The following is a 20,748-nucleotide window of genomic DNA, read 5'->3' as shown; positions in this document are numbered from 1 at the left end:
GCGGCACTGAAGGACCGGCCGCCGAAGACCCGCCAAAAACTCTCATGGGGGCCGCTGCAGGGCCTGGGGCACGGGGCAAATTGCCCCACTTGCCTGCCCCCACTCTCCCGGCGGCCTTGAGTCCTGGCTCCCAGCTCCACCCCACCAGACTCCACTCCCATCCCAGAGCCAGGGTGAGAACCCAGGAGTCCTGGTTCCTCCCCAGGCCCCAAGGTTGTGTTATTAGCTGGGACCTTGGCATGGCTCAGGCAGGGCAACATTAACAATGCTGGAGTCGTTATTAATGGGTCTGGGGTCTGGCCAGGTGAGGGGGATAATGAACAGGGCTGGCACCATGCCAGGCTGAGCTGGGAACCAGACGCGTTGCTGGGGGCCAGAGCCGAGACGGTGCCCTAAGGGAGAAAGGCCCTGGTCCCCCAGTCCCAGCCACCCTGAGCCAGCCAGGCCTGAACCCATCACCCCTGCCCAGCTCTCCCCGCACACATGTTCACCCATTTTGGGGTAGATCCCTCTCCTCCTTATAGGATCCTGGCACTGAGCCAAGGACCCTCCCCTGGCCCCAATTTCTTTTTTCCTGGGAGGAGGGGTTGTTTGACACCACCCAGCTACCTGTTCCGGCCCTGCCTGGCCCCACACTAACTTGGTTCCTCCTCACTCCCTGGACATGGACTTATGGCTCTGCCACTTGTTCTCACAGGGTTTTTTTTGAGACTGGAACGTTAAAAATGCCTTTACGAGGCTGTTAGCGCTGGGGTGGGGGCAGGCCGAGGGAGGGCACGGGGTGCTCTATCCTGGCAGTCCGGACTGGGGGCTGTGGGGAGAACCATGGGGCAGGGAACAGGGTGCTGGGCAGGGGACGTGCTCCCCTGAAAGGCAGGGCTGGACAGCAGCGGGTGCTGTGCTGCCCGGTCTCCCATCCAAACTGTAAACTGGGCTTTCCCTGCTTAGCAGGGGCCTGGTTAGCCAGCTCCAGCTGACAGGTGTGTGGGGGTCCCAGGGGAGCTCCCCCTCCCCCCGTCTCTGTCCATTAACCTCCCATCAGTTGCCGGGCCAGAGAGCAGATGAATAATTAAAAATCAACAGGCACAGATGGTGCAAGCTCCAGGGGGAGCTCAGGGCTGGGCTGGCAGGGGCTGCGGGTCAGGAGTGAGGGGAATGGGTGCATGGATTTCTTTAAAACTTCCTTTAATTGCCCCTCCCCACCCGGAACTGAAGGGCCCATCACTTATTCATCCAGCTGACACCACCACATCTTTCACCTCCCTCCACCCCACCGCCGCTTGCTTCTGAGGCAGACGCCAGAGCGGGGCCAGGCACGAGCCCCGAATCCCTCCTGTCCCAGCTGAGGCAGAGTGAAATCTCCCCCCTGAGCCATCCCGGCTCCAGCAACAGCAGCAGCAAGAAGCTCCCCCGGGAGAGAAACTGCCTCTTCTCGACCTCAGCAGTATTACTGGGAAAGCCCTCGCCTCCGGGGCCCGAAGCCCGTTCTGCCAGCAGTTTTGCCTGTTGTCCAGTGGCGGGAAGTTCCACTGGATTGTCGAGCATCATGGTTCAGTCAGACTCAAACAGCAGCCTTGGTGTTAGAACTCCCCTCCTCTAGCTCCACTCTGTTGGGGGGGCGGGTGTCCGTGCGGGGCCTGGCGTGATGCGAACACCCCGAGCTCGTCAGAGGAGGGGCTCTGTGTGGCCCCCACCATGGTATATGAGCCCTCCCAACACAATGGCCCAGTTGGGGGCGGTTGTTTTTTTTTCAGCACTTTAATTAACAAAAGAAAAGTTAATTATAAAATGAACAGAGAAAACAGCTGCGTGGGAGCGAGGGAAGGGGTCTGTCCTGCTTCCCCCAAATCTCGGGGGGGGGTCAGGCCCCCCTCCTCGCACCCACATGTAGTATGACTGTTTACACAGATATGGGGGGGGGTTACACTGAAATTTCTTACACCTGGGACTAAATTTACACCGAACCCCCCTGAGACGCAATAAATTATTCAGTAATTAAGGCACCACGTCGCCGGGAAAGTGGGCGCTGGGAGGGGGCTGGGAAGGGGAATCCCTGGGAAAATGGGGTGCTGGGGGGGACGGCTGTCGAGAGGAGTCCCTAGGAGAAGGGAGCGCAGGGAGGTCCCTGGGACAAGGGGGTGCCCGGGGGAAAGGCTACGGAGGGGGTCTCTGGGCTGGGGGAACTGGGGGGGGGAAGGGCTGGGGAGGGGGGTCCCTGGGACACAGGTTAAATCTCCAATTCCCATTGTCACTGTCACCAAAACAAGAGGCAAAATTCCACCAGCTATTTGGGGGGGCTGTACAGGGGGGAGGTGGGAGGCTCCTTTCAGCTGCTGGGCTGGGGGTGCATTGGGAGGCTGGGGAAGGGGGTCAAACAGTACTGGGGGTCTGTACAGTTTTGGGGATGGGGGTCCGGTATTGGGGTGAAAGGGGGGGTCATTGCTCCAGCCCAGTCAGATCCGCCCCCCAGCCCTGCCCCCCCATCGCACCCCCCCCTTCGCCACCAGCAGCCCCTCTGGGTTATTGCTACGAGGCCAGGTCCCGGAGGCATTGGGGGGGACCCTCCCATCCAGAGCCGCTGTCCCCCAAAAGTCAGCCTGCCCCTGAGCCAGGAGTCGAAGGTCACATGGTCCCGGAGGAGGTCGAAGGTCGCACTGGCTGGCCATGGGGCCAGCCCCCCTCAGCTGTTGGTGGAGACCAAGGCGATGACCTGCTCCAGCCGCTGGCGCAGCCGCTGCTTCCGGCAAACCCCGTCCCGCTCCAGCGCGGTCAGCACCTGTGGGCGAGGGCCACCCGGGGGTCTCACCTCCTGCCCCATGTACTGGCAGAGCTCGCCCAGCGGCGGGCGGGGTTGGTGGGACTGGGGGGGGGGCAGTGAGGCGGGGGCTCGCCCAGCACCGGGCGGGGTTGGTGGGACTGGGGGAGGCAGTGGGGCGGGGGCTCCCCCAGCGCCAGGCGGGGTTGGTAGGACTGGGGGGATCAGGGGGACAGTGGGGCGGGGGCTCGCCCAGCGCCGGGTTGGTGGGACTGGGGGGGGGGCAGTGGGGCGGGGGCTCGCCCAGTGCCAGGTTGGTGGGACTGGGGGGGGGGGCAGTGGGGCGGGGGCTCGCCCAGCGCCGGGCGGGGTTGGTGGGACTGGGGGAGGCAGTGGGGCGGGGGCTCCCCCAGCGCCAGGCGGGGTTGGTAGGACTGGGGGGATCAGGGGGACAGTGGGGCGGGGGCTCGCCCAGCGCCGGGTTGGTGGGACTGGGGGGGGCAGTGGGGCGGGGGCTCGCCCAGTGCCAGGTTGGTGGGACTGGGGGGGGGCAGTGGGGCGGGGGCTCGCCCAGCGCCGGGCGGGGTTGGTGGGACTGGGGGAGGCAGTGGGGCGGGGGCTCCCCCAGCGCCAGGCGGGGTTGGTAGGACTGGGGGGGATCAGGGGGACAGTAGGGCGGGTCTCACCCAGCGCCGGGTGGTGGAGCAGTGGAGCAGGGGCTCCCCCCAGTGCCGGGGGGGGGTTGGTGGGACTGGGGAGATCAGGGGGGCAGGTCTCACCCAGGGCCGGGTGGGAGGGCAGTGGAGCGGGGGCTCCCCAGCGCCGGTCGGGGTTGGTGGGACTGGGGGGGCGAGGTTGGCGAGGGGGGATGGTGGGGTTCAGGGGGTGGGGAGCAGGGGCAGCAATGATGGGTCAGGGGGGCTCACCTCCTGGCGGTAGCGCCCCACGTACTGGTAGAGCTCCCCCAGCGCCCCCAGTGTGTTGAACTCCCCGGCGTGCAGCCGCGACTGCTCCCCCAGATAGGCGTCCATGTCCTGGTCACTGATGGGCGCCATCCTGGCAATGTCCCGGTAGTACCTGGGGGACAGAGGGTGAGGGGGGGCAGGGTCACCTCCCCCACTGCCCCCCCAGCCCCATTACCGCTTCTACCCCCTCCCCCCACTGCCCCTTGACCCCATTACCCCTTCTACCCCCTGCATCCTGGCACCCCTCCCCCCACAGTCCCCCCATGGTCTCATTGCCCCTTCTACCCCCTCCCCCCCATCCCGGCACCCCTCCCCCCATGGCCCCACTACCCCTTCTACCTCCTGCATCCTGGCGCCCCTCCCCCCACTGCTCCCCATTACCCCTCCTACCCCCTCCCCTCCACATCTCAGTGCCCCTCCCCCCACTTCCCCCCACGTCCTCGTTACCCCTTCTACTCCCTCCCCCATGAATCCCAGCACTCTTCTCCCCATAACCCCATTACCCCTTCTACCCCCCCATCCCAGCACCCCTCCCGCCCATGGCCCCTCCATGGCCTCATTACCCCTTCTACCCCCCCATCCCGGCACCCCTCCCCCCCACGGCCCCTCCATGGCCTCATTACCCCTTCTATCCCCTCTCCCCCATCCCGGCACCCCTCCCCCAACTTCCCCCCCATGGCCCCATTACCCCTTCTACCCCCTGCATCCTGGCGCCCCTCCGCCCATGGGCTTCCCATGTCCTCATTACCCCTTCTACCCCCCTCATCCCGGCACCCATCCCCCCACTCCCCCCCATGACCCCATTACCCCTTCTACCCCCTGCATCCTGGCGCCCCTCCCTCCACTGCTCCCCATTACCCCTCCTACCCCCTCCCCCCCACATCCCAGCACCCCTCCCCCCACTCCCCACATGGCCCCATTACCCCTTCTACCCCCTGCATCCCGGTGCCCCTCCCCGCTTGCCCTGCCCATGGCCCCATTACCCCTTTTACTCCCCAACCCATGTATCCTGATGCCCCTCCCCCACTTCTCCCATCAGGAAGCCCCCTGCTTCACCCACTCCCTCAAACCACAACTCATCTCAGCCCCTCCCCTGCCCCCCACTCCCTCCTGCAGTGTGGCCCCAGCTCTCGCTGCCCCCCCACTGTGCCCCCTGCCTGGCTCCCCTCACTCACCGCTCCACCCAGCCGCGGTAGCCAGGCAGGTCCTTGGCATAGAGCAGTTTGGTGGAGGGTGAGTCCTTGCCCAGGCGCTGGGGCGACGTGGAACACGAGTCCATGAACGTCTGGGCCACCACGGAGAGACACGCGTCCGTGATGCTGCTCTTGTGCACGTCGAACACGAACTGCGGGTTCTTGATCACGTTCACCCAGAACCGCAGGGGCAGGCTGGGGGGGACGGGGGTCAGAGAGTGCCAGAGACCCCCCCGGGACCCCTATCTGCCCCATGGCCCCCCAACACCCCGCCAGCCCCCCCATCACCCTCCCCAACACCCTGATCACATCACCCAGAACTGCAGGGGAGGCGGGGGGGGGACATGGGTCAGAGAGTGCCAGAGACCCCCCCAGGACCCCCAGCCCCCCCCCACGGCCCCCCAACACCCAGATCATGTTCACCCAGAACCGCAGGGGCAGGCTGAGGGGGCAGGGGTCAGAGAGTGCCAGAGACCCCCCCAGGACCCGCAGCCCCCCAATCACATCACCCAGAGCCGCAGGGGCAGGCAGGGGGGGCAGAGCCCCGAGCCCCTCCAGGGGTCTCACCAGTTGCTCTTCCAGGTGTGCCGCACGTCAGGGTCGCTGATCTGGCGCCGATCCGCCTGCTCGTCCAGGAAGTCGAACATGTATTTGATGGGCAGGGGCAGGGCGCTGGCCCGGTGTGCCGTGCTGAACAGCGTCTCGAACAGGTCATCCAGGAACTTCTGCAACGTGCCCTGGGGGCGCCGGGGGTCAGACTGGCACACCTGGCCCCGCCCCTGCCCCACACCCCGCCCTCAGCTCCCTGCACCCCGTACCTTGGTGGCCAGGAGCCGGGTGAGGTAGATTTCCGACACCATCTTGCTGCCCCCCTCCTTGGGGTCGCCCAGCGGGTCGTGGCTGCGGACGAGGTGCCAGAGCCGGGTGCCCCCATCGTGCTCGGGGCTCAGCATGGGGGCACGGGAGCGCAGGCTGTCGGGGCTGCTGGATGGCCGCAGGAGGCTCTCTGGGGCGGGGTGACAGGTCATGGGGAGGCGTCGGAGCCCCAAGTCCGTTGCCCAGCCCAGAGCCCCTTGCTCCCCCTCCCCGCCCATCCAGCAGCACAGGGGAGACCATTTTGACTACTCCCTCCACCCAGTCTGGATGGGATACGGGGCTGGGGGGATCAGAGCGGGTCTTCTGATTGGGGCAGGTAGGGCTCGGGGGGGGCAGGGGCTGAACAAGGTGTCTGGGATGTGGGGGGCAGACAATCCCTGCAGCTCTCCAAGTCCCAGCCCCACCCTCCCACAACACCATGTCGCTCTAGGGCAGCTGGGATGACCAGATGTCTTGATTTTATAGGGACAGTCCTGTTTTTGGGGTATTTTTCTTATATAGGCTCCTATTACCCCCCACTCCCATCCCAATTTTTCGGACTTGCTGTCTGGTCACCCTAAGGGCAGCACAGGCCCCGTCAGGCTGGGGGGGGGTGTCTCTGTGGGACAGGCGGGGGGAAGTGGGTGAGTCTCTTGGGGGGTCCAGGGAGCCTTACCGTAGCGGCTCAGTGAGCGGCTGAAGGTGCAGGAGTTGGGCACGTTGCACCCCGAGACCTGCCGGGGTGTCAGGGCCACCTTGGAGCCATCAGTCACCTGGGGGAGAGGCAGCAGGTGAGGGGGGCGGGGGAGGGCCATGGGGGACTGTCTGGGGATGATATAGGGGGGGTGCCTGCCCCAGTGCGCTGCTGCAATGCCAGGCAGGGTGTGGGGTAGGGATGGAGGTGTAGGGCCATGGGGGGGCAGTGAGGGGGCCCTATGTGGGGGCCTGTCCCACGTGGTTGGGACCTAGCGCACTGACACATTTCCATTTGGGGTATGAGGGTGGGGAGCAGGAGGTTATGGGAGGAGCAGGGGGCTCTGGGAAGGCAGTGGGGAGAGCAGGGGCTGGGGGGAGTGGGCGGCTCTGGGGGTACCCGCCCCACCTGGTAGTTGAGGTGTGGATGGGGAGCAGGGACCTATAAGGGGCTCTGGGGGGCTGGGGGGAGGTGTGAGGCTCTGGGGGTCCCCGCCCCACCTGGTAGTTGAGGTGTGGATGGGGAGCAGGGAGCTACAGGGGGCTCTGGGCAGCTGGGAGGAGGTGGGGGGCTCTGGGGGTCCCCGCCCCACCTGGTAGTGCCCCAGAGTGTTGAGCTGTTTCCAGTCGCCCTCGATGCGGCTCGTCGCATCCTCATCCTGTAGGAGAGTTCGGCCCGACCGGTCCTGGCGCCACTCTGGGAACGGGGTGTGTGTCAGACCCCCAAATACAGCCCCACACCCATCAAACACCCCTTGGGCAGCAACACCTGCCCCCCACCCCCCAGCCTCCCCTGAGGCAGCCTTGTGCCCCGGGCCTCCCCCCCTTGCGCCTCCTACATAACCCAAGCCCCCCTGGGCCCCAAAGCCCCATTACCCCTTCCCCAGTGGCCCCCCCTGGCATTTTCAGCTCCGTGTCATCGGCCCAGGGGCACTGGGAATAGGGGACCCCCTGTACTCCCTCCATCTCCTCCGTACTCAGCTCCGTGTCGTCGGCCCAGGGGTGCAGGAAACAGGGACCCCCCTGTACCCCCCGTACCAATCTCCGTGTGGTCGGCCTGGGGGCACTGGGAGTAGGGAACCTCAGATACCCCCCATCTCCCCGGTACCCAGCTTTGTGTTGGCCTGGGGGTGCTGGGAATAGGGGACCCCCCAGTACCCCCCATCTCCCCTGTACCAGCTCCGTGTCGTCGGCCTGGGGATGCTGGGAATAGGGGACCCCCCGGTACCTCCCATCTCCCCCATACCCAGCTCCGTGTCGTCAGCCCGGGGGCGCTGGGAATAGGGGACCCCCCTGTACACAGCGTCCAGCAGCTTCTCCTTGGCCTGGGTGATGGTGTCACAGTTCAGCACCTTCACGGGCACCTCGGGGCCACCAGGGGGGCCGGGGCTGGCACAGTACAGCGTCTGGGGGGGATGGCAGGTCAGGGGGGGTCCCTTCAGTCTGAGTCCCCCTTCCCTCCCCCCCCTTCCAGCCCCTACCCCCTGGGAGTTTCTAGCAGAGGTGTGACTTGGTTTCTCCATCCCCGGAGGGAGTGACCCATGGGTGGGGGAATGACACATGCCCAGAGCCCCCACAAGCAATGCTGGGTGCCAGGGGGCGAATGGGATTTTGGGGGGCTGCTGGAGACACACAGACAGGGGGACACAGGGTCGGAGGAGGGCCCCCGGGCACCCTGGGAGATGCGTGGGGCCAGAGAGGTCACTCCCCAGGGCTCTGATAACAGCTGGGGCACGGCCCAGCGCCTGGGCAAATAGGGTCCCCCAGCCCGACAGCCCCCCCGGCCCCCTGCCCCCAGCCAACCAGGGTCTTGTAGTCGATCTGCTGGCGGATGAGCTTGTCCTCGCTCAGCGAGTACCGCGCCTCCCCCGTCACCGCGTCCATCGGCCCCTTCTCCATCTGCTGCTTGATGGCACAGAACAGCAGGAACAGCGGCTCCCCAGCACACTCCTGGGGGGGCATTACTGCTGAGAACCCAGGCGTCCGGGGTTCCAGCCCCCCAGCTCTGACCACCAGCCCCTACTCCCCTCCCAGAGCCGGGAGAGAACCCAGGAGTCCTGGCTCCCAGCCCCCTGCTCTGACCACCAGAACCCGCTCCCCTCCCAGAGCCGGGGAGAAAACCCAGGAGTTCGGGGGGGCTCCTAGCCCCCACCCCTCTCTCACCTTCAGGAACCGATGCAGCAGGAAGGTGAACCAGTTTGTCAGCATCTTCTCAGCTACTGACTCCGTCCTGGGGGAGGGAGAGACCGGGGAGCCAGGAGTCCAGGTTACTGTGGGTCACAGGGGGTGTCGGGGGGGGTCTCCCCTGTGGCAGAATGGGGGCCCGGGGAATGGGGGTTCTGGGGTTACAGGGGAACAGAGGAGATCTTGGGGGTCCCAAGGAAATGGGTGGATTCAGGGAGGTCCTGGGAGGTCCCAGGGGAACAAGGGGTCCCAGGCAGCCCCGGGGGTGTCAGGGAGGTCCCAGGGGAACGGGGGGTCCCAGGCAGCCCCGGGGGTGTCGGGGAGGTCCCAGGGGAATGGGGGGCGGTCCCAGGGGGGTTGGGAGCTCCCCAGGCCCCACCTGCGCAGCAGCAGCTTGGGATGGGCCCGGTTCTGCAGATTCTTCTCTATGAGGTCGGCCAGCAGCTGCTTGAGGACGCCAGTGGCGTAGTCCAGCCGGCCCTGCAGGGCCACCAGCGTGAGGGAGGCCACAGCCCCCCGGTCCCGCATGGAGAACCCGCGCTGCCCCTCCAGCGCGTGGATGAAGGTCAGCAGGAAGGGCTGGCAATGCAGGAGCTGCCCGAAGAGCCGCAGGCCCCGCTCTGCCCCGGGGGGCGCCTGGGGGGGCAGGGGGTGAGATACAGGCCCCGCTCTGCCCCCCAGAACCCCGGGGCCAGCCACTGCTCTGCCCACCAGTCCCCCCAGCCCAGCCCCCTGCTCTGCCCCCCAGAACCCCGGGGCCAGCCACTGCTCTGCCCTCCAGTCCCCCTGGCCCAGCCCAGTTCCCGCTCTACCCCCCAGCCCCCCGCTCTGCCCCCCAGAACCCCAGGGCCAGCCCCCTGCTGTGCTCCCTAGTCCAGCCCAGTCCCCCACTCTGCCCTCCAGTCCCCCTGGCCCAGCCCAGTTCCCGCTCTACCCCCCAGCCCCCCGCTCTGCCCCCCAGTCCAGACCCTCCTCTCTGCTCTGCAGCCCACCCTGGCCCGGCCCCCACTCACGTGGCCATGGCGCAGCATGGGGGGCTCCTCGCCAGGGAACAGCACCCGCAGAGCGTACGTCCGATAGTCCAGGAATGGGATCTTCACCCCGTCCAGGTTGTTCGTCAGCTCATTGATGTCGGTCTGCAGCTCTGCAAAGGCTGGGGGAGGGCGAAGGGGTCAGGGGGGGTCCCCCACCCCTGCCCTTCTCCCATGCAGGGGCAACTGCTTGCCCCCCATCCCAACGTCTCCTGCCCCCCAACTCGGCACCTGCCAAGCATCACAGCAGGACCCCCCAGCCCTGTGCTCCTTCCCTCCAACCCAAACCCCTCATCTTAGCCCCCTCTGCCCAGAGCCCCAGCCCCTCTCCCAGTCCCCCCTTCCTCTCAATCCATACCCAGGGCCCCTTCTGCCTCCTATCCCTCCCCCACCGCAGCCTGCGTCCCCCTCCCTCCCTGCACTCCAGCCCCCCAGTCCAACCCACTCTCTGCACTCCTGCCGCCCCTCCCCGCCCACCAGCCTCACCCTCCTTGCACTCCAGCGCGACCCGTGACTCCAGATTGTCCATCTGCAGCTGCAGCCGCTTAAGGGTCCGGTCGGCGTCGCGGGTCTTGCGCTTGTAGGCAACCAGCACCCCGATAATGGCCAGGAGCAGCAGGGACCCCCCTGCGCCCAGCCCCACCAGCGCTCCCAGGGGCAGGGCTGCCTCAGGGTAGATGTGCAGGGAGCCGGGCGAGAAGGACAGGCCCCCCACCAGGATCTGGAACAAGGGGAGGGAGTGGAGGTTGACAGGGGGGTGCCCCCAACTTTCCAGGAATGAACCCCCCAGAATGTGGGAGAGGGGATCGGGGGCACCTCCCCCAACATTTTGGCAACCCTCCCAGATCTGCAATGGGGGGGTACAAATTCCCCCATGGTTCTGATGAGACAACCCCCTCCCAGCCCCGCCACTCAGTCTGTCCCCCCCAAACGCACCCTGCAGAAGTAACCTCCCCCCACAGCTCCCCAAGAGGGACTGCTCACCTGCCCAACGCCCTGTGATCTCTGATCCCCGTCCATGTCCTGCCCCCACACCACAGAGCTAGGGGCTGCCCCCCCCCACAGGACACGTGCCCCCAGCCCCACGCCCCGGGGGAGCCCCTGGCTATGCCCTCCAGCAACGCACCGTGACTGGCTGCTCCCCTGTCTGGCTGGGCGAGTCGCAGAGCAGCTGGGTCTCTGACACCGTCAGGGCGCAGGGCTCCCCCCCAATCAGCACCGTGTAGTTCAGACGGGCCCCCCCAGCAGCTGCTGGGATCAGGTTCCTGCCCTGTGGGGGGTGGGACAGTGAAAGGGGGAGGGAGATTGGACCCAGGTATCCGAGCCAGACACAGCACCAATGGTGCCCCTCACTCCCAACCCGCAGCCCCCTGCTAGCCCAGCCCTGGGTTCCCCACCCCCCCCACCCCTGCCAGTGCCTCTCAGTCCTGACCCACAGCCCCTACTAGCCCAGCCCTGCCCCCCAGCTCTGCCGGTGCCCCTCACTCCCAACCTGCAGCCCCTGCTAGCCCAACCCTGGGTTCCCCACCCCCCCCAGCTCTGCCAGTGCCCCTCACTCACGACCTGCAGCCTCTGCTAGTCCAGCCCTGCCCCCTAGCCCTGCCAGTGCCCCTCAGTCCCGACCTGCAGCCCTTGCTAGCCCCCCTTCCCCTCATACCTTGAGGACAATGTGGGAGCCGGGTTTCACCTCCAGCACCCCCGCAGGGCTGAAGGGCTCGACCTGGGGGTCAGGGTAGTAGGTGAAGGCCGAGCGGTTGAGGGTTCGAGCCGCCTGGACATGGTCCAGCAGGAAGCCGAATTCGTCAGGGGAGGCCCCCGCCGCGGGCAGCTCCCGCCCCCCCAGCACAATGCCAGGCGCCTGGCACAGCATGACAGAGTCATTCAGCACCCGGCAGCTCTGCAGGGAGGCAGAGGGTCAGTGGGGATGGCTGGGAACGGGGGGGACACGACTCCGGGCGGAGGCAGCAGTTCGGGGGTATGGTCAGCGTGTTGAGTGGTTCAGCAGCCCAGCAGGGGCGTCCAGGAATGGGGGGAGCAGCATGTCGGGGGATTCCGTGGGGAAGGCACAGGGCACAAGCTGGGGGGGTCTGATCCGGGGGGACAGCAGGGAAAAGTTATGGGTCTATCAGTTCGAGTGCTGAAGGGGGGTGGATCGGGAGGCTCAGGATTCCCTTGCAGGAAACTGTCCCGTCCCCTCCAGAACTGTTCCCTCGTCTCCCCACCCCACTCAGATCCCCTGTCCCCAGCTGATGGACCCCCGCTGCGTCCCCTTCCCCTTCCCCTCACCCCAGTCCCCTGCCCTCCCCCCCTCGTCATGGGGGCATGACTCACATTGACGGTTTCGACGCCCCCGTACAGGGCTCGGACACGTGGCTCCTGGATGCTCAGCAGGTGGGTCCCAGTCACTGTCAGGCTGGTGCTGCCGCTGGAGGGGGGGGAAGACATCAGCCCCCCCGGGGGAATGCAGCTTGGTGGTGGGTGAGGGCTGGCATGGGAGGTGGCCCTTTGGGCTGTGGCTCGTCTCCTGCCAGTCGGGCCATGTCCTTCCCCCCGCATCACAGCTACCCTCTGCCCTGCCCCCCCACAGCTACCTTGCGCCCTGCTTGGATGCTGGGACCCCACCCAGCCCAGCTCAGTGCCAACACCAAGATGCTCACCAGGGCCAGAGGCTGTGAGGGTGTGACGAAGTGGGACCATTCTTAATGGTTTCTCTGAATATTGTGTGAGTGCCTCAGTTTCCCCTATGCTTTTCTTAATCTAGCTGGTGGGATAAGGGGGTGTGATTGGTGCAGAGCCCGAGGGGGCCCGTGTGAGGCTGTATGCAGAGAATGGCCAATGCCCTGGCTCCGGGCCCCCCCCCCCACTGCAAGGTGCCAGCTGAAGGTGTTGGAGCACAAAGAGATCAGGTGCCTCCTGGCCCGGCAGAGAGACAAAGGGAGAGGAGGGGGCTGGAGAGTTTCAGTTTGGAGCTGGCTGGGAAAATGGAGGGAGCCCCAGGGCTGGGGTCTAAGCTCCCTGCCCCCCAGAATGGACCCGGCCGAGGGGTCTGGTTCGCTGTACCTACAAGCTCTGTGTTAGACCCTGTTCCTGCCATCGAATAAACCTCTGTGTCACTGGCTGGCTGAGAGCCACGTCTGACTGCGCAGTGGGGGGGCAGGACCCTGTGGCCCCCGCAGGACCCCGCCGGGGCGGACTCGCTGTGAGAAGCGCACGGAGGGGCACATGCTGAATGCTCCAAGGAGAGACCCAGGATGGTAGAAGCTGGCGAAGCTGCTCGCCCTGGGGACAGTCTGCTCCGAGAGAGGAGGCTCCCCAGAGTCCTGCCTGGCTTGGTGGGGAGCAGCTCCAGAGCATCGCCCGGGGACTCCATGACGGGGGGGACCAGGCCGCACCGGGCGTGGGGTGAATGGATCAACGTGGCCTGAGGCGACGGACCAGGACCAGAACTGGGCCCGGACGGAGCCCCCTGGCCCCACCTGTGGTGCACCCCGCTGGACATGGGTTACATGAACCTGTGTCACAGCGGGCTGGGAGCGTGGGGAGGGGGACGGGGCGAAGGGGGGCACCGGGGGATGGCAGGGGTGTGGAGGTCAGGGGGCTGGGAGTATGGGTGTGCGGAGGGGGATGGGGCACAGGGGGCAGGTGGGCGCAGTGGGGGGGGTCAGCAGAGGGCTGTGTGGGGGTGACAAGGATGGGGCACACAAGGGGGGACAGTGGGGGGTCTCTTACTTGACGATGCTCCATTGAGGTTCGACGTGGGTCACCGCCGGATCGGGGGTGTAGCGGAAGATCAGGACGGGGGGGCTGGTGGTGCCATTGGGGGGTTCGGGGGGGGCCAGGCTGGCACGGTCGATGAAGACACTGAAGGGGGCTGGACCAGGGCCCAGCATGGACGGGGGTGTTAGGCAGATGATTTCCTCAGGGTCCCTCCTGCCAGAAAAGGGAAAGTGAGAGACCCCTCAAATTCCCCTCTGCCCCACATCTCCCCACTGAGTCCTGACCTACCCACCCCCGTCCCAACATCCCCTGCCCCAAAATTCCCACCACCTGCCCCCATACCAACAACCCTAATCCTGCCCCCATCCCTGTCTCCTCACACCCACCCCGCCCCGCATCCCTGTCTCCCCACACCATCCTCATGGCTGTCCCCGCAACCCACCACAACCCCATCCCTCCACCCCCATGCCCCGCCCACTATCCCTGTCCCCGCCACACCCAGCCCGCCCCATCTCTCTGCTCCCCCCACCCACTCATCCATGTCCCCCCCGGCTCCCCCCACCCCCCACTGTCATCCAGGCCCCACCACCTCCCATGCCTGCCCCCCCCCCCAAGTACCTAAGCAGCTGGCAGGGTGCCCCCTGCAATGAGATGTTGACGCTGCTGCCCGCGTCCAGATGGGTCCCAGTGAGGGTAATGCGGGTTCCCCCTGACACTGGCCCCCCCGCAGGGTTCAGTCCCCGCAGTCTGGGGGTCTGGGGCGGGAGACAGCAGTTATGGGGGTAAATGCACACAGAGCCCCCCAGCCAATCCCATGCCTCACAACCCCCCATGACCCACAACTACCCTGCTCCCCCCACAGACCCAGGGGCCACCCCCACAACACCCCCATGACCCACAACTACCCTGCTCCCCCCACAGACACATAGGCCATCCCCCAGCCCCTCCCAACCCCCAGAACACCCCCATAACCCACAACTACCCTGCCCCCCCCACAGACCCCACGGGCGACCCCCCAGCCCCTCCCACCCCCACAACACCCCCATGACCCACAACTACCCTGCCCCCCCACAGACCCCACGGGCTACCCCCCAGCCCCTCCCACCCCCACAACACCCCCATGACCCACAACTACCCTGCTCCCCCCACAGACACATAGGCCATCCCCCAGCCCCTCCCAACCCCCAGAACACCCCCATGACCCACAACTACCCTGCCCCCCCACAGACCCCACGGGCTACCCCCCAGCCCCTCCCACCCCCATGACCCACAACTACCCTGCTCCCCCCACAGACCCACGGGCCATCCCCCAGCCCCTCCCAACCCCCAGAACACCCCCATGACCCACAACTACCCTGCCCCCCCACAGGCCCCACGGGCCACTCCTCAGCCCCTCCCACCCCCCACAACACCCTCATGACCCATAACTACCCTGCTCCCCCCACAGACCCCACGGGCCACCCCCCAGCCGCTCCCACCCCCCACAACTCCCCTATGACCCACAACTACCCTGTTCCCCCCACAGACCCCACAGGCCACCCCACAACCCCCCAATGACCCACAGTTTTCCCCTCCCCCCACAGCCCCCTCCCCCCAGAATTCCTTTCCTCACGGAGGCCCTGCCCTGGTACCACGAAGGTGAAGGGAATCGGGGAGTGGGCCCGGTAGTCGACACCACAGTCACCCACACAAATCTCCACGGGGCCGGGCGGGGGGTCGGGCACCAGCGACTCCTCCATCTCGCACACCAGTCTGGGGGGAACACGGGGGTGAGACCCCTGGCTCCTGCCCCCCCGGCTCCCACATCCCAGCCCCCCACCCGACCCCTCAGCTCCTGCCCGATCAAATACACCCCCGCCTGACCCCCCCTGCATCCCAGCTCCCCCTCCCGACCCCCCAGCTCCCGCCTGATCAAACACGTCCCTGCCTGACCCCCTACATTCCAGCTCCCCACCAGCTCCCGCCCGATCAAATACACCCCCGCCTGACCCCCCCTGCATCCCAGCTCCCCCTCCCGACCCCCTCAGCTCCTGCCTGATCAAACACACCCCCGCCTGACCCCCCCGCGTCCCAGCTCCCCCTCCCGACCCCCTCAGCTCCCACCTGATCAAACATGTCCCTGCCTGACCCTCGTGTCCCAGCTCCCCCCCAGCCCCTGCCCGATCAAACACAACCCCGCTTGACCCCCTGCATCCCAGCTCCCTACCAGCTCCCTCCCGATCAAATAGGCCCCCCTGAGTCCCCCTGCATCCCAGCTCCCCCTCCTGACCCCCTCAGCTCCCGCCTGATCAAACACACCCCCACCTGACCCGCCTGCGTCCCAGCTGCCCCCCGATCAAACACATCCCCACCTGACCCCCTGCGTCCCAGCTCCCACATCCCCGCCTGACCCCCTGCGTCCCAGCTCCCCCCCAACTCCCACGTCCCCACTTGACCCTCCTGCGTCCCAGCTCCCCCCCAACTCCCACGTCCCCACCTGACCCTCCTGCGTCCCAGCTCCCCCCCAACTCCCACATCCCCGCCTGACCCCCTGCATCCCAGCTCCCCCCCAACTCCCACGTCCCCGCCTGACCCCCTGCATCCCAGCTCCCCCCCAGCTCCCACGCCCCGCCTGACCCCGTGTCCCAGCTCCCCCCCAGCTCCCACGGCCCCGCCTGACCCCCTGCGTCCCAGCTCCCCCCCAGCTCCCACGTCCCCGCCTGACCCGCCCTGCGTCCCAGCTCCCACGTCCCCGCCTGACCCCCTGCGTCCCAGCTGCCCCCTGATCAAACACGTCCCCGCCTGACCCCCTGCATCCCAGCTCCCGCCCGATCAAATACGCCCCCGCCTGACCCCCCCTGCATCCCAGCTCCCTCTCCCGACCCCTCCAGCTCCCACCTGATCAAACACGTCCCCACCTGACCCCCCCGTGTCCCAGCTCCCTCCACCCGACCCCCTAGCTCCTGCCTGATCAAACATGCCCCCGCCTGACCCCCATGTGTCCCAGCTCCCCCCACCCAACCCGTAACAGCTCCTGCCTGATCAAACACGCCCCCGCCTGACCCCCCCCGCATCCTAGCCCCCCCTCCCTGACCACCCAGGTCCCACCCGATCAAACACGCCCCTGCCTGAGACCCCCTGTGTCCCAGCTCGCCCTCCCAACCCCCCCAGCTCCCGCCCATTCAAACACGTCCTCGCCTGACCCCCCTGCATCCCAGCTCCCCCCGCCCGACCTCATCTGACATCCCCCTCCTCCCCCTGCCCCCACTGCCCCCCTCACCTCTGGGCAGGGACGTACTGGCCTGGCAGCGAGTTGCAGCGCACGCCGGCCACGCGCACCACGACCTCGTGAAACTGCAGCCCCAGGTTCTCCCCCTCGACCGTCACCCGCGTGCCGCCCTCCTTGGGCCCTGCCACCGGCATCACCTGGGAGACCCCCGGGGGAGTCAGTGGGGCAGAGACCCCCCCACCCCCACCCCCAGCCGCCCTCCTTGGGCCCTACCACCAGCACCACCTGGGGGAGCCCGGGAGTCAGTAGGGCAGAGACCCCCCCACCCCCACTCCCAGCCGCCCTCCTTGGGCCCTGCCACCGGCACCACCTGGGGGAGCCCAGGGGAGTCAGTGGGGCAGAGACCCCTCCACCCCCGCCCAGGCCCCCAAACCACATGAACCCCCCCAGGTGAGGCAGCAGAGCTAGGGAGTGTCCACAACAGAGATGGGGCCTGGCTGCGGTTGGGGTGTGGGTTCCAGTGGGGTGGGCACAGGGAGCCACCATTTTGGGGGCACTGCGAGGGGGCTGTTACCTTGGAGAGCTGGGGAGGGGGCTGTTACCGGGATGCTGCAGGGAGGGGGCAGTGTGACGAAGTGGGGGAGGTTCTTGGGGTTTTCTGTGTTTTCCAGTGGTTTGCATGCAGAGGGGGTGGGACTCAGGCCTTGGCTACACTGGCGCTTTACAGCGCTGCAACTTCCTCGCTCAGGGGTGTGAAAAAACACCCCCCTGAGCGTTGCAAGATACAGTGCTGCAAAGCGCCAGTGTAAACAGTGCCCCAGCGCTGGGAGCGCAGCTCCTAGCGCTGCAAGCTAATCCCCTCGGGGAGGTGCAGTACGCGCAGCGCTGGGAGAGCTCTCCCCCAGCACCGCGCCACCTCTCACGTCCTCTCCCCCAGCACCGCGCCAACTCACGTCCTCTCCCCCAGCACTGCAAGCTAATCCCCTCGGGGAGGTGCAGTACGCGCAGCGCTGGGAGAGCTCTCCCCCAGCACCGCGCCACCTCTCACGTCCTCTCCCCCAGCACCGCGCCACCTCTCACATCCTCTCCCCCAGCACCGCGCCACCTCTCACGTCCTCTCCCCCAGCGCTGCAAGCTAATCCCCTCGGGGAGGTGCAGTACGCGCAGCGCTGGGAGAGCTCTCCTCCAGCACCGCGCCACCTCTCACGTCCTCTCCCCCAGCACCGCGCCACCTCTCACGTCCTCTCCCCCAGCACCGCGCCAACTCTCACGTCCTCTCCCCCAGCACCGCGCCACCTCTCACGTCCTCTCCCCCAGCACTGCAAGCTAATCCCCTCGGGGAGGTGCAGTACGCGCAGCGCTGGGAGAGCTCTCCCCCAGCACCGCGCCAACTCTCACGTCCTCTCCCCCAGCACCGCGCCACCTCTCACGTCCTCTCCCCCAGCACCGCGCCAACTCTCACGTCCTCTCTCCCAGCGCTGCAAGCTAATCCCCTCGGGGAGGTGCAATACGCGCAGCGCTGGGAGAGCTCTCCCCCAGCACCGCGCCACCTCTCACGTCCTCTCCCCCAGCACCGCGCCACCTCTCACGTCCTCTCCCCCAGCACCGCGCCAACTCTCACGTCCTCTCTCCCAGCGCTGCAAGCTAATCCCCTCGGGGAGGTGCAGTACGCGCAGCGCTGGGAGAGCTCTCCTCCAGCACCGCGCCACCTCTCACGTCCTCTCCCCCAGCACCGCGCCAACTCTCACGTCCTCTCTCCCAGCGCTGCAAGCTAATCCCCTCGGGGAGGTGCAGTACGCGCAGCGCTGGGAGAGCTCTCCTCCAGCACCGCGCCACCTCTCACGTCCTCTCCCCCAGCACCGCGCCACCTCTCACGTCCTCTCCCCCAGCACCGCGCCAACTCTCACGTCCTCTCCCCCAGCACCGCGCCAACTCTCACGTCCTCTCCCCCAGCACCGCGCCACCTCTCACGTCCTCTCCCCCAGCACTGCAAGCTAATCCCCTCGGGGAGGTGCAGTACGCGCAGCGCTGGGAGAGCTCTCCCCCAGCACCGCGCCACCTCTCACGTCCTCTCCCCCAGCACCGCGCCAACTCTCACATCCTCTCCCCCAGCACCGCGCCACCTCTCACGTCCTCACCCCCAGCACCGCGCCAACTCTCACGTCCTCTCCCCCAGCACCGCGCCAACTCTCACGTCCTCTCCCCCAGCACCGCGCCACCTCTCACGTCCTCACCCCCAGCACCGCGCCAACTCTCACGTCCTCTCTCCCAGCGCTGCGCCGCAACCACACTGGCACTTCAAAGCGCTGCCGCGGGAGCGCTGCACAGCTGCAGGTGTAGCCAAGCCCTCAGTGTCCCTGGGTGTTACTGGTTTAACGAGGGGAGGGGAGAGGGAATTTGTTGGGGGACAGGACCCGAGAGGGAACTTGGGACCCCGGCCGATGGCCTGGAGGATGGAGACCCCAGTGACTGGTGACCTGGATGCCCAGCTCAGGAGTCGCAGCTGGTTCTGGCCAATGGGGGACAATGGGCTGTGGGGAGAGGACCCCGGTGACCTGACCAGCCGGCTCTGGCCAGAGGGGGGCTGAGAGGAGAGGAGACCCAGGCCTTCTGGTTTTACGAGCTTGCTTACCTGGAGAGAAGACAGAGGCCCAGCTGGGAAGCAGGGGGGCTCTAGGCTGGTGAGGGAGCAGGAAAAGCCCCCTTGGCTGCCGGGGGACTGGGATGTGCTGGGCTGAGGGAGGCCAGGCCTGAGGCCCTGAGAGGTTCCTGTGCTGGATTCAACTCTCAATAAACCCTCCTGTTTTATGCTGGCTGAGAGTCACTCCGGGCTAGAGAACACGAGGGGGTGGGATGGGGGGATTATCCCCTGCGGGGGTGGAGGCCCCCAGGGCCCAGAGTGAGGGGACTCCCTGGGGGGGGCCCACAGCAGAGACAGACGTGCTAACATTCAGAGAGGTGCAGCTCCAGGAGTTGGAGGGGCCTGACCCCGAGGGAGAGTGGCCCCCCGAGAAGGGCTGTCACACTGAAAGGGGCACCTCCCATGGACCGCTTGGGGCCACGAGTGGGCACGATCTGTGAGTCTAACGGGGGGGGGGCATTACCCAGGTGATGTGGGGGGGGGTTACCTGGGTGATGCGGGGGTGGCTGCAGCGAGCCCCGCGTCGGCCGGGGGGCACCCAGTTGAGTTTGGGGGCTGGGCATTGGGGGCGCAGAAGGCAGCGTCGCTCGGCCAGGCACCAGCCGCACTCATAGCGTGGGTCGGAGCGGAGACAGAGCCCACAGCTGGGGCGCTGGGCTGGGCACTTGTAGAGCAGGGCTGGGGGGAGAGAGGGGGGTCAGAGACAGGCAGCCCCCCTGTCCCCCACCCCCCAACACCCCTCCCCTGGGCACTGCCCTCCCCACCCCTCCCCCATGACACTTCCCCACTCTGACCCAGCCCCCGCCCCCTCAGGGTGCAGCCCCCTGGACCTTTGAAGCCGGGGGGCTGGTCGATGGGGAAGTCGCTGTCCCAGACGACGGAGAAGTCCACAGGCAGCTCCCCAACCGCGTCGCCCTCGTACCAGTACTGGGGGGAGAACAGGGGGTCAGAGCAGGGCAGTGGAGGGGGTGAGGTATAGACAGGGAGGTGGGGGGCATGGAGAGCCACAGGGGAGCAGCCTCGCTGCCCCCCAGCCCTGGGGCTAGGCAGGGAGAGAGCAACAGGACCGCAAAGGGTTAAAAGGAGGTACCAAGGCATCTCCTAGCAACAGAGATGGCAACTGTCATGTCACCTAGCAACAGAGCATCCCCCCCTACAAGGGGTGAAACATCAAACATATCCCACCCCCCACCAGCTCTGCAGTGCCCCTCACTCCGACCCGCAGCCCCTGCTAGCCTGGACCTGCCCCCACCAGCCCTGCTGGTGCCCCTCACTCCTGACCCGCAGCCCAGCTCAGACATTTACAAGCAGCTCCTTAACCCCAGCACGTTGCTGGCTGTGGGCCTGCAGCCAGTGGGGAGTTGATGGCTGGCGGGGGGAGTGTCTGGCACTGGGCCCTGACACAGAGCCCATTGGGTTAGAGACCTCCCAGCCGCCCATCCCCCTCTCAGCCAGACAGCAGGGCCCAAAATTTTCTCCCACCCTCCCAGGGGTCTGGCTGAACCC

General features: G+C 67.0%; 1 protein-coding gene across 5 annotated transcripts in view; it reads right to left on the bottom strand.

Annotated features, from left to right (window-relative positions):
- Nucleotides 1–2,506: 2,506 nt before the first annotated feature.
- LOC127036362 (plexin-A3-like) overlaps nucleotides 2,507–20,748 on the bottom strand; it is a 39,455-nt gene continuing 21,213 nt past the window's right edge. For 2 of the 5 annotated variants that reach the window (XM_050927156.1, XM_050927159.1), the window contains 22 exons: nucleotides 20,073–20,169; nucleotides 19,730–19,920; nucleotides 16,653–16,798; nucleotides 15,025–15,145; nucleotides 14,012–14,148; nucleotides 13,406–13,606; nucleotides 12,008–12,101; nucleotides 11,334–11,573; nucleotides 10,803–10,946; nucleotides 10,163–10,397; nucleotides 9,659–9,798; nucleotides 9,025–9,281; nucleotides 8,625–8,691; nucleotides 8,265–8,411; nucleotides 7,708–7,867; nucleotides 7,055–7,158; nucleotides 6,445–6,541; nucleotides 5,732–5,919; nucleotides 5,481–5,650; nucleotides 4,896–5,108; nucleotides 3,682–3,832; nucleotides 2,507–2,776 (listed from right to left, as the gene is read on the bottom strand). In XM_050927156.1, the coding sequence (XP_050783113.1) occupies nucleotides 2,681–2,776; nucleotides 3,682–3,832; nucleotides 4,896–5,108; nucleotides 5,481–5,650; nucleotides 5,732–5,919; nucleotides 6,445–6,541; nucleotides 7,055–7,158; nucleotides 7,708–7,867; nucleotides 8,265–8,411; nucleotides 8,625–8,691; nucleotides 9,025–9,281; nucleotides 9,659–9,798; nucleotides 10,163–10,397; nucleotides 10,803–10,946; nucleotides 11,334–11,573; nucleotides 12,008–12,101; nucleotides 13,406–13,606; nucleotides 14,012–14,148; nucleotides 15,025–15,145; nucleotides 16,653–16,798; nucleotides 19,730–19,920; nucleotides 20,073–20,169 (3,396 nt within the window). In that variant the 3' untranslated portion in view covers nucleotides 2,507–2,680. Of the gene's footprint in view, nucleotides 2,777–3,681; nucleotides 3,833–4,895; nucleotides 5,109–5,480; nucleotides 5,651–5,731; nucleotides 5,920–6,444; nucleotides 6,542–7,054; nucleotides 7,159–7,707; nucleotides 7,868–8,264; nucleotides 8,412–8,624; nucleotides 8,692–9,024; nucleotides 9,282–9,658; nucleotides 9,799–10,162; nucleotides 10,398–10,802; nucleotides 10,947–11,333; nucleotides 11,574–12,007; nucleotides 12,102–13,405; nucleotides 13,607–14,011; nucleotides 14,149–15,024; nucleotides 15,146–16,652; nucleotides 16,799–19,729; nucleotides 19,921–20,072; nucleotides 20,170–20,748 lie in introns of those variants that run through there. The other 3 variants (XM_050927157.1, XM_050927158.1, XM_050927160.1) reach the window with 3 other exon arrangements.

The sequence above is a fragment of the Gopherus flavomarginatus genome, chromosome 18 (assembly GCF_025201925.1).
Source record: "Gopherus flavomarginatus isolate rGopFla2 chromosome 18, rGopFla2.mat.asm, whole genome shotgun sequence".
NCBI classification, from domain to species: Eukaryota; Metazoa; Chordata; order Testudines; family Testudinidae; genus Gopherus; species Gopherus flavomarginatus.
Note: the sequence above shows the minus strand (reverse complement) of the source record. Positions and strands in the feature narration are given on the sequence as shown.